Source organism: Plecotus auritus (assembly GCF_963455305.1).
Source record: "Plecotus auritus genome assembly, chromosome: 1".
Lineage (NCBI taxonomy): Eukaryota > Metazoa > Chordata > Mammalia > Chiroptera > Vespertilionidae > Plecotus > Plecotus auritus.
The window spans coordinates 96,471,822-96,484,277 of record NC_137770.1 but is presented as its reverse complement, the minus strand read 5'-3'; the positions used below and the strand labels follow the sequence as shown (position 1 = coordinate 96,484,277).

General features: G+C 34.2%; 1 protein-coding gene across 9 annotated transcripts in view; it reads left to right on the top strand.

The window, feature by feature from the left end:
* Nucleotides 1-12,456, top strand: part of RALGAPA1 (Ral GTPase activating protein catalytic subunit alpha 1) — a 297,067-nt gene that overhangs the window by 56,528 nt on the left and 228,083 nt on the right. For all 9 annotated transcript variants that reach the window (XR_013960957.1, XR_013960958.1, XR_013960959.1 and 6 more), the window contains exons 5-9: nucleotides 2,786-2,829; nucleotides 4,137-4,314; nucleotides 6,485-6,600; nucleotides 9,274-9,412; nucleotides 11,065-11,273. Coding sequence is in view for 6 of the 9 variants with exons in the window: in XM_080675533.1 (XP_080531659.1) it covers nucleotides 2,786-2,829; nucleotides 4,137-4,314; nucleotides 6,485-6,600; nucleotides 9,274-9,412; nucleotides 11,065-11,273 (686 nt within the window). In the remaining 3 variants the exon portion in view is untranslated. The remainder of the gene's footprint in view (nucleotides 1-2,785; nucleotides 2,830-4,136; nucleotides 4,315-6,484; nucleotides 6,601-9,273; nucleotides 9,413-11,064; nucleotides 11,274-12,456) is intronic.

Below are 12,456 nucleotides of genomic sequence, written 5' to 3'. Positions count from 1 at the left end.
ACCCAACAATAAGTTGTATTATATAGTTCTAATAATTAAGACACTATCATTCATGTAAGGATGGACAAATAGACTAATGGAAAAAGACGAGACCCACCACAGACCTTGGCTTATAAATGGAAACTTGAAATATGATTGTGATAGCATTTCATTTCATTATAAACCCTGAAAGAATCATTATTGCAATTGATTATCCATCTGGGAAAAAAAGTTCTATTGCTCTACACAGAAATAAATTTCAGGACCTAAACTTGAAAAGCAACACTGCAAAACTTTTTTTTCTTTAATCTTTATTCTTGAGAGTATTAGAGATGTCTCCCCTTTTTTCTCCCATTGCTCCCTTCTTCCCGGTTCCCACCTCATCCCAGGCCTTCAACACCCAATATTGTCTGTGTCCATGGGCAAAGCATACTGTATATGCATATAAGTTCTTTGTTTAATCTCTTCCCATCCTCTCCTTGTCTCTTTAATTAGTCAGTCTGTTCCATCTTTTCACTCCACTGGTTCTATTTTATTGGTCAGTTTATTTTGTTCATTAGATTGCATATATAAGTGAGATATTTGTCTTTCTCTGATTGGCTTATTTCACTTAGCATAATCTTCAGGTCACTCCCTTCTATCTCAAAGGATAATAGATCTTTCTTTTTTATAGCTTTTTTAATCCACTCATCTACTGACTGCCACTTGGGCTATTTCTAGATCTTAGCTATTGTAAAGATTGCTGCTATGAACATAGGGGTGCATACATTCTTTCTGGCAGGTGTTTTGGGATTATTAGGATATATTCCTAGAAGTGGGATCACTGGCTCAAATGACAGTTCCATTTTTAATTTTTTGAAGAAACTGTGTGGTTTATCTTTGTAACTTTTTGGTAGGGTAGTATTTAATTAGACACAGTAAGTACATGTAAAAAGGAAAACATGTTGAATTGACTTTGAAACGTAAAGCTTTTGTACATCAGAAGATACCATCCCCTCAGTCAAAAACATGGTTGAGTTGTTTGGGAGAATATATTTCCAATTCCTAGAAGTGACATAGAATTAGTAGTCAGTATATCTGAAGAGCTCTCATATGAAACAAAACAAAATAACCCAACTGAAAAATATGCAGAAACTTGAATGGCCAAATGAAAAGATGCTGAATATCATCACTAGGAGATATCAAATGAAAACATTGTTAGGATATTTAACACTCATCAGATTGGCAATAATAGAGCTTTTGTCAGTTTCTTGTGTTGCCAAGAATTGTTACCACAGCACCCTTATACACTGTTAATAGGACTGCTATTTTTCTCAAATACTTTGGAGAGAGTTTTTCAATATTTAGTAAAGTTGAAAGTGAGTAATTTTGTTTCTGTTTATATATTCTGGGGAAACTCATGCATAAAGTGAGTCATGAACAAGAACATTTATAATAATGTTCTTGGGAATAGCAAAATTTTGAAAACGAGCCAAATGTCATAACATTAAGTAGATGAATGGTATATTCACACAATGGCGTAGAATAATACAGCAGTTAAAATAAGTTAACTAGAGTACATACATCAATATAAATTTCAGAAGGTAATGTTGGATGTGAAAAGCAACTTATATAGAATGATTTGTTTTGTATGTACCATATATGTAAGATTTTGTTTTGTTTTTACAATTAATTAAACTTTGAACTTACTCAGATTTTATTAGTTTTTCACTTATGTTCTTTTTCTGTTCCAGGATCCAATACATGATACCAAACTGTGTTAATAGATTTTTAAGAGAGCTGATGACTGGTGTTTACATAGTATTACTTTAAGAAATTGAGTTTGTTCAAACATAAGGAAGGGAATTGCAGATAAATCAACACAGTTTGTTGAAACATTAAACCTTATTTTTATATGACAAATGAAACTTAAACCAAATAAAGTCACAGGCTTGATCATTTATACATAAATGTCCGTGGAACAAATTAAAAAAATGCAGGATTAGAACAAATAGCTGTGGAACAAATTCTTGTTACTGGTATAAGTTTTTAAATATTTAAAACAATTCTATATATTTTATGGACTTATCAATAAGTATTAATAATATAAAATATTTTTGGAAATAATACTAAAATCTGGGTAATGGTTTCTCCTGGAAAATGACTCAGGATGGGTTCACAGGAGGCTTCAGTGATACTTGTACTGTTAGGCAAAGCATTATAAATAATGTGAATAAATGAATTTTTGAAAGTATAAGAAATATGGGACTGTTGACATTTGTTCAGAAATCTGGGGACTTCTGGATGCATGTTAATGTTATTTTAGTATTTTATTGTAGTTTTGAAACATGTAATTTAAAAGAAAAAATATGGTTTTGAATATCTTGATGGTTTTGAATATTTTGAAAAAATTAATACAATGGAAATATTTTTAAGAAAATATTAGAGTTATAGATATTTATGTGCTTAACTAAATGGAAATTTTCTGTAGTGGTTTTTTATTTGAATTATTGATGGAGAAATATTTAATTATATTCTCAGTATAAATAAGACATATACATAGATTGTTGCATTAAATATAATTTGGGGGCTTAGAATTTGTTTCAATAGATGATATCATGTTTAATTTCAGTAAGCCATGTGTTAAAAAGGTGACTTTTTACATACCCTTCTGGCCCCAAGATTATGGCCAGAGGGATAGCAAGGTCACCAAGAATAATTTGGAGGTTGCCAAGGACTTGTTTTAAAGTGTTTTCAAGTCTGACCGAGAACTCTGACATTTAGAAAAATTAAGATGTGAATATTTAAAATAATTTTTTCTTTTCAGGATTGATTTTAAAGAAACTACTTCACACAGGAAACTCCTTGAAGGTATATTATTATACTTCTTTTCTATGACTTTTTAAAAACTAAGTAAAGCATATAGTAATTTTCCTATGTCAACTTTTTTCTAAAGAATTTTGAATTATCTGTAGTTCACTAATTTGAACTGAATTCACTTAAAATACAGCAACATATTCATTATGAAAATACATACTAGGTTGACCAGGCTATTGAAAAACTATTGTTAAAAACACACAACTGTTTTACTTTTGCCACTGCCAGAAATACTTTATTCTGTGGTTTCCAGAAGACAAAAGTTAGTCATTCAGCAAATTATTCTTCATTTATCACAGCTATTCTTAGTTGTAGAGGAAAATAGGGAATGTATATAAATTTTTTTCTTTTTTATTATCTCATTGTACTCTGGTAAGAGAAGCTACCCAGTCAAAAGTATCTTGCTATAGGTTAGATAAAAATCATATTGTAGGTACTTTTGGCATCAAGACGTGGTTGTAACAGTACAAAGGAAAAAGCCTTCCTATATCTTTATCCTGCTATCTGACTAAACTATGAGGTGGAAGCAGTTAAATAAATGACGGTGGTCGTGAACAGAGCTGTGTTAGGGTAATTTCCAAAGCTAACGTTGAGGTTAGGTTATTGAAGAACTTTGTGTTTTGCTTATCTGAGGTTGAATTTTTTAAAAAAAAATCTTTTCCTGGGAGAAAATTCACTCATTGATTGAAATATTTATTGTCTTTTGTGTACAGGCATTGTTCTAGGTACTTAGAATATAGTAATAGGCCAAAATTCCTGCTTTGCAGCTCAGCAGCAAATGATAAGTAAATGAGATAATTTCAGACGGTGAAAAACTTTTTAAGAACAATAGCATTGAGTTAGCTCACCAAGATCCCCATAATCATTCCTCCTTTTACTGAACTCATTATAGCAAGAAACTGTTTTTGCCTTCTTTCTTCTTGCTTCTTGGATTAGACTGGTAGTTATGTAAAGGAGGGAAGGAGAGGGAAATAAACAAGAAGGAAACGATTTTCTGATTTTTTTTACAATTGGAAATTGTAGAATAAAAAAATTACCTGATGGCTTTAAGTAGTTACAGGCCAAGTTCATTCTTTATTTGTCCAAAATTCATGAATTTAGATTTACAGATAATGAGGGTTTAAGAAATGTCATGGGTGTTATATCCACCCTCCCTTTCTTTCTCTTTCCTCCTTTCTACCTTTCCTACCTATCTTTTGCAAAGTGTCATTCTGTAATCCTGTCCTAGAGGATTTTGGCCTTAAAAAGAAGAAAGTATTTCCATGACAAGTAAAAATATTGTTTTTTTTATTTTATTTTAGATCCGGCGGGAAGGTGTTCGTCTTTTCTTGTTATGGTTGCAAGCTCTTCAGAATAACTGTAGCAAAGAACAGCTTTGGATGTTTTCATGCTTAATCCCTGGATTTTCGGCACCACAATCCGAATATGGACCTCGAACTTTAGATAATCTCATTAATCCTCCACTCAATCTTCAAGAAAGTAAGATTAATGAGATCTTATACATTACTATTTAAAATTTTCTGTGTAGTTTGATAATATATATATTTTTAAATGTCTGTACATTTATTAGCAGTAATCCAAGGCCATATTTTAAAATGTAGGTTTCATTATTATTCAGGTATGGTGAGGCCAACAACAGATCAGGAGACAATTGCCATTAAAAAAAATATTTTGTCATTCAGAGTTCCTAAGAGGAGAGGGCATGCCACACCAGGGAGGGTAGCCATACTGGGAAGTACCAGGGTTAGTCGGGTGGAGTTAGGGAAGTGAGTTGTCCCTAGTTGTCTGGTTCTTGGCCCTAAGGTGATTAGGTCAGAGGAATAGTGGCCCTGAGTGTGAGCCCAGTAAAGGAGGCAGTGGATATGTGGACTCTGGGTTGACTGGTTTGCATATAAAAGGTGAACTGTCAGGCCCATCTTTACTATCTCTGGGAAATAAGTAGTTGTGGAAGAGTTATTCTGTCCAGGGCCATCAAGGCCTTGGTGTCAAAGCATCAAAAATACATAGTTAATGTAGGCTGTTTACATTTATCTCTAATTTCTGATTCTCACGTATCATCTTGAATCCTTGAGTTAATTTGGATGTGCATTAATGCACATGTATGACCCAGTCCATGTTGCTCAGTGGTTGAGTGTCAACCAGGAACCAAGAGGTTACAGTTGGATTCCTAGTCAGGGTACATGCCAGGGTTGCAGGATTGATCCCCAGTAGGAGGCATGCAGGAGGCAGCTGGTTGATGATGTTCCTCTCTCATCGATGTTTCTATCTCTCTATCCCTTTCCCTCTCTCTCTAAAAGTTAATAAAAAACATATTTTTTTAAAAGCACAAGTGTGTTTCATTTGACGCAAAGAGGATTGTGAAAAAAAAATCATTTCTGTGAGCTTAATTACTTAGCTGGTAGTTACTGAGGGATAGATTTAGAGATCTGCCTGTACTAAACCAGGTACTACTGCTTACGAAACATTGAAAAGAATTCAGCTAGTTGAGGGTTGATTTTTCTTGGTTTTGCTTTTGTTATCATGAATGTTTTTGAACATCTGAGAAGGAAAAATATATAAAAGTTTTTTTATTTTATAAGTGCACTTTTGCAATCAAGGAACTAAGATGTTAATTTTTCTTTTTCTCTTTTTTGAGAGGGAAAGTATTTTTTTTTTTGAAAGATAAGTATTTCATCCTTTGAATAAAGGAACTACCTTAAACAGTAAGCATGGTCTTTACCTAGAGTAATCAGATTGTCTTTTCATTCATGAATGAGCACATTCTTATTTATGTTTCTTATCTTATTATGGAACTTTTGTAATAGATGCTCTTAATGTGAATTTTAAAATATCATGAGAAGGTCTTTGCCAAGGAAAATTTTATTTACTCTCTTTTTGTGTGTGTTTGTTTTTTGTTAATCCTCACTTGAGGATATTTTTCTGTCGATTTTTAGAGAGAGTGGAAGGGAGGGAGACAGAGAGGAGAAACATTGATGTAAGAGAGAGACATTGATTGGTTGCCTCCCACACTAGCCCCGACCAGGGCTGGGGATTGAGTCTACAACCGAGGTGTGTGTGCCCTTCACTGAAATCGAATCCAAGACCCTTTAGTCCTCCTCAGGCCAACCCTCTATCCTCTGAGTCAAACCAGCGAGGGCGAGATGTTATTTACTCTTTTTTTAAAAAAAATACATTTTATTGATTTTTTTATAGAGAGGAAGGGAGAGGGATAAAGAGTTAGAAACATTGATGAGAGAGAAACATTGATCTGCTGCCTCCTGCACACTCCCCACTGGGTATGTGCCTGCAGCCAAGGTACATGACCTTGACCGGAATCGAACCTGGGACCCTTCAGTCCACAGGCCGACACTCTAGCCACTGAGCCAAACCGGTTAGGGCTGTTATTTACTTTTAATTCCTACATATCTCTTTTTCCAGTCCTGTGTTATATTTCCTCAATCAAGGGTTCATGAAAGAGTTGATTATTAAAGTTTATGAATTGTTGTGATAGACCATCAGAATGACAGATTTATGTCAAGGTTTAAACATTAGAATGTTTCAAGCAGTACTGTATATGTTTTGCAGTTAAATTTTATTTGGGTTATATTATTGCATTGTTAAATTTATTTTGTAATTATACTACGCTTTTTTTTTTTTTGTCTTTGGATAGCTCAAGTTACTATAGAGGAAATCACTCCTCTTGTCCCCCCACAATCAGGAGATAAAGGACAAGAAGATCTCACAAGCTATTTTCTTGAAGCACTTTTAAAATATATAGTAATTCAGGTACATGTTATTTTCTTTGATATTATCCCCATTATTATCCTGTGTGGGTAATCTTCCCTCCCCTCGTTTACCATTATTCTGTTAGAGTAGATATTTGCTTATTATCCTAAAGAAGGAGTGACAAATTTTTACCTTTGAAAATATGTTAATATGTCTTTTCTGAAATAAAAATTATTGGAGACATTTGAAGCTCTTAGAAAGGAAGCTAGAAGGAGAAATTTTTACAGTAGACTTCTCATGTATATACCTTCTTATCTGAGTCAGTTGAGTTTACTTTCTAATATTTTCATTTATAATTAGCAGCTGTGGTACTTTAAATGAAAATCTAATATCTTTGATTAAGGAACAGTCTGCCAAGAGGCAGCAACTAGAGAGGTGGGCTGAGAATGGGGTGGGAGTGGGGAAATGTAATTTACTCTTAAACCTCGTTGTACTTTTAAAATTTTCAGGTGCATTTATTTTGGGTTTTTTTGTTTAATATATTTTTATTGATTTCAGAGAATAATGGAGAGGGGGAGAGAGATGAAACATTAATGATGAGAGAGAGTCATTGATCTCTGCCTCCTGTACACCCCACACGGGGGATGGAGCCCACAACTCAGTCATGTGCCCTGACCAGGAATCGAACCTTGACTTTTGGTTCATAGGTTGAAGCTCAACCACTGAGCCATGTTGGCTTGGCCAGGTGCATGTATTTTGTAAAGCAATCTATTCATCCATAGACATGAAATGAGTATGTCCTAACTGATGGAAACGCTCTTAGCACATACACATTTCTTGTAACTGTTCCAAACACAGAAATTCTCTATGAATCAAACATTATGAGGATTCTGAATGAGTTTTCCAGGGTTTGAATCCTGGTTTTACATCTTGCCATAGTGTGACCTTTGACAGACTTACTACTTTGAGTTTAAAACATAAAAATCATGCCTATCCCATTTTGGTGTTTGAGGCTTAAATAATTAGCGTAAAGTACTTAGAATAAAAAGTGAATGTTCTAGAGTGGGTAGTTTTTGTTTTTGTTTTATGATTTCAGAGAAGAAAGGAAAGGGAAAGAAAGGTAGAAACATCAGTGATGAGAGAGAATCATCAATCGGTTGCCTCCTGCATACCTCCTATTGGGGATTGAACCCACAATTCGGGCATGTGCCCTGACCAGGAACTGAACTGTGACCTCCTGGTTCATGTGTCAGTGCTCAACCACTGAGCAACACCTGCCAGGCTATAGTGGGAAGTTTTTACTATCATTAGTATTACCAGTTTTGTTTTGTTTTTTAAATACTTTTGTACTTAATAAAGATTGTTAAAATTGTTGTACTGGTTTATTGAGATATAATTAACATAATAAACAGCAATGTTTGAAATATATGATCTGATTAATTTTATTACATGTATATACCCATGAAACCACCACCACAGTCAAGATAATGAACCTATTTATCACCATTAAAAGTTCTTGGATCCCTTTGTAATCCATCCTTTTCCACTACCCCATCTCCAGGCAACTACTGATCTGATTTTTTGTTTCTATAGTTTGTATTTTTTCCATATTTCATATAAATGGAATGATATAGTATATGCTTTCTTTGGTCTGGTTTTTTAAATCATAGTTACTTTGAAAATTATTTATAATGTATGTATTAGTAGTTTGGTCCATTTTATTGCTGAGTAGCTTTCCATTTTATTGATATACCATAATTTGTTACTCAGCCACCTGCTGATGGTAATGTGAGTTGTTGCCAGTTTTTGCCTATTACTAGTAAAACTGCTATGAATATTGGTTAAACAGGTCTTTTTGTGGACATAAACTTTCCCTTTCCTTGGGCAAATACCTAGTAGTGGAATGGCTGGTTTGAAGAATTGGCATATATTTACTTTTTAAGACACTACCATGCTGTTTTCCAAATGGTTGTACCTTTTTCCATTCTGCCAGCAATGTATGAAACTTAAAGTTGACTCCCGTCCTCACCAACAGTTGGTATGGTCAGTCTGTAATTTTAGCCATTCTAAAGTGATTGTATAGTGATATCTCATTGTGGCCTACTTTTTGCCTTTACCATCCCCCTACTTAGGTAACTTTTTCACCCTATTGGAATTCTCACACGGTATATTTTACTGCTCTGTTTTTTTACTGCTTTTTACTGCTGCTCCCCACCGCCTATGTCCCCCCACTTCATGGACACTGCCCTCACCTCTCTTAGACTTGGAGTCCCCACTAGGCTACTGCTGCCTCTGCTATACTCCCATTATGGATGCCCTACTTCCCGTGGTTAGACTCTTTTTACCTGTACTTGGTGGCCACTGCTTTTACATCCCCCACCTCCTCACATATTTTGTATAACTTTTAGACTGAATTATTCTAGAAAAGGAAAAGAGGAAAGAACATTAGTATCTTTGTCATTAATAGAACTGAGTTTTAAATAAACTTTGACAATTTTTCAGAGCACATTTTAACTTCTAAGATTTTTGGAATATAACATATTTGTGTGTCATTAGACCGGTTTCTAAAATTTCTTCTTTATATATTTATGTATGTTTATATATATGTAGGTGTATACTAGTATGTCTTCATAGTGTAATAGTTCAGTATATTGCTTAAGTAACCTTTTATAAGTTTGTTTATCATAGATAATTGTTTCTTTTTCCTGGAATGATTCTAATTGTGTCTTTTAGGTAAAAAGTTTAGAATGGAAGAACAAAGAAAATCAAGAAAGGGGATTTTCATTTTTGTTTTCACATTTTAAGAAGTACTACTTGTCTTATATTTTTCCAAACATGTGCAAGGAGAGCAGTTTATATCATCCTGTGCTTGGTAGGTAGCCTTTGGAATTTTCTAAAAGATCATGCATAAGAATAAAACATACCTCAATGTAAAGTTAAGAATAAAACATACCTCAGTGTAAAGTTAAGAATAAAACATACCTCAGTATAAAGTTAAGAATAAAACATACCTCAGTGTAAAGTTGACATTTGTTACCTGCAGAAAACTGATAACACTTAATATTTGTATTGATTGATTAGAGATGTAGATTATATCCAAAGTGGAAACTTATTACTAGGACATTTTCACTGTGAGTGAAAAGATTTTTTATTAAAAAGCTTATTCTTTGGATCTCATCTATTGGATGAGATAGGTCTCTCTATATTATAAATTTTCTTTTTAAGGTTCCCCAAGAGTTCAATTTAGTATATCTTATTCAATTCTTTATGAATAATTATATTGTCATATATTTTGATCATGTCTTGTCCAGTATTTAGTAGCAGTGCCAAGATGTCTGTTGGAGCCTCAAAGCTAGAGTCTCGTGGGCAAATCCTGGGTTAGAAGCAGACATCTGCTATATATAGAAAGCACTGGTAGTCCTATGTGAAAATGTCCTTTTTGCAGAAAGATAAATGTCATTTTTGTGCTAAATCTACTTCTAAAATCAGGGTATCGTCATAGGGGTTTCTCAGATGTTTAAAAATGTAGATTTATCTGCGCTTAAGATGTTTCTATTTTAAGCTCTGCCAAGTTTAGGCAACTAACAGGTATAGGCAAAACCATTATGGCTAGTAGAAATGGCTTAAATTAGTCAAGGTAGCAAGCCTTTGCCATTGGGAATATTATTTGCTTTAAAAATCAAGGAAAAAATCTCATGTTTTGTATAACTTCAAAATATGTCTCAATCTTAGGTTAATTGAAATGAGCTTTCATTAATTTTAAATGGCTCTGAAGTTTCTCTGTTCTTAGAGAGGATTCATTGAGCCTTTTCATAATATTTTTCAAAAGGACACGTTTCTATATATCAGCAATATATGGTTTTACTCTTCTAGATTCTAAATTTGCTTATATGTAGCAAATTTTTATTTTAAAATATATATATATATATATATATATATATATATTTTTAAATATATTTTATTGATATTTCACAGAGAGGAAGGGAGAGGGATAGAGAGCCAGAAACATCGATGAGAGAGAAACACTGATCAGCTGCCTCCTGCACACCTCCCACTGGGGATGTGCCCGCAGCCAAGGTACATGCCCTTGACCGGAATCGAACCCGGGACCCTCCAGTTCGCAGGCCGACGCTCTATCCACTGAGCCAAACCGGTTTCGGCTTTAAAATATATTTTTATTGATCTCTGAGAGGAAGGGAGAGGGAGAGAGAATCAGAAATATCAATGATAAGAGAGATTCGTTGATCAGCTGCCTCCTGCATGCCCCCCACTAGGGATTGAGCCCACAACCCAGGCATGTGCACTTGACCTGAATTGAACCTGGGACCTTTCAGTCTCAGGCCGAGGCTCTATCCATTGAGCCAAACCACCAGGGTGCAAATTATTTAAAAATGTCATTTTTGTGCTAAATCTACTTCTAAAATCAGGGTATCGTCACAGGGGTTTCTCAAATGTTTAAAAATGTAGATTTATCTGAGCATAGCTCCTTTCTTATTTTGTTTTTTTCTCCTTTATTTTGCATAGATATTCCACAGATGAGACCAAAGCCACATTATGTCATGATAAAAAAGGATGCTGAAACCAACGAAGCAATATATTGTACGAAGGAACCTTTCATTAAGGCTCGTGTTATTGTCATTCGTTGGCTGGTTTCTTTCTGGCTTGAGCCAAAGCCACATACAGGACCTCATATTCCTGGGATGGAAGGTGAAATCTTGCCAAAGAATATTCAGGTAATACACACATAACTTGCTAAAGTTAGAAATGGCTTAAGAGAGTTGTCTACTGATTTGCCTTAGGAGTAGAACACATTTAAATAAAATAATAATAATATTTATTTTGTATAAATATATTTTAAATGTATTTTATAAATCTAAATTTTAACAATAATTATAGGACCAATAGTTTTCTTAGCAAAAATATAAAACTTTTAAGGTATAGAAGATAATTTCAGTTGTTTCTGTGTCTCAGCTTTTTTTTTTAAAACAATTTTTATTGATTTTAGAGAGAGGAAGGGAGAGATATAGAGAGAAACATCAATTGGTTGCCTCCCACATGAGCCCGGAGGACAGTGATTGAACCCGAAACCTGGATACGTGCCCTGATATGGAATCGAACCTGCCACCTTTTGGTGTATGGACAATGTTCCAATCGAGCCACACCAGCTAGAGCTGGGTCTCAGCTTTTAATTTATTTCTGTAGTTTATGTTAATTTTATAGTACTAACAATATCCTGAATTGTATGAATAAAAATATTCTGAATTTTGCAATAAATTCCTGCATTTGGAAACAGTTTGCAATCAAATGGTTGTAGGACCTTCATAATTCTTGTTGGATTTCTAGGCATTCATAGAATGCTGATTTAAAGTTCTGTCACCATTTTATTCCTTTTCCCCCCCCAATAAACACAGAGTCCAGAAATGTTATACAGTTCTACAAAGGAGGAGCTAATATTTAAAAATCGGTTATTTTTAATTAAAGTTTTCCTCTTTTCCACTTTTAATTTTACTCTCAGTGTACTTTTTTCCTGAACTTGTCTATATTACTATTTTATTTTTCTTTTCTCAGATTTCCTCATTTAGTTGTAAAAATCTTATACTGTGTTTGTATTTTGTATGATTTCTTAAATCTTTTAAAAATTAAGTGGAGTTATAATGTGTTTATTAGTTTACTAGGGGCCTGGTGTACGAATGTGCACGGGGCGGGGGGGTGGGTCCCTCAGCCCGACCTACACCCTCTCCAATCTGGGAGACCTCATGGGAGCCCTCTCCAATCTGAGAGTTTCTGTCTGTCTTTGCAATCATATGAGCGAACTGTCTTAAGACCCCAACCCAGTTTGGTTTGTTGCTCACAGAATAATAGAGGCATTTTTTTTTTCTTTGCTTCATTGGTGGAGATTTCCTGGAAGTTTTAGGA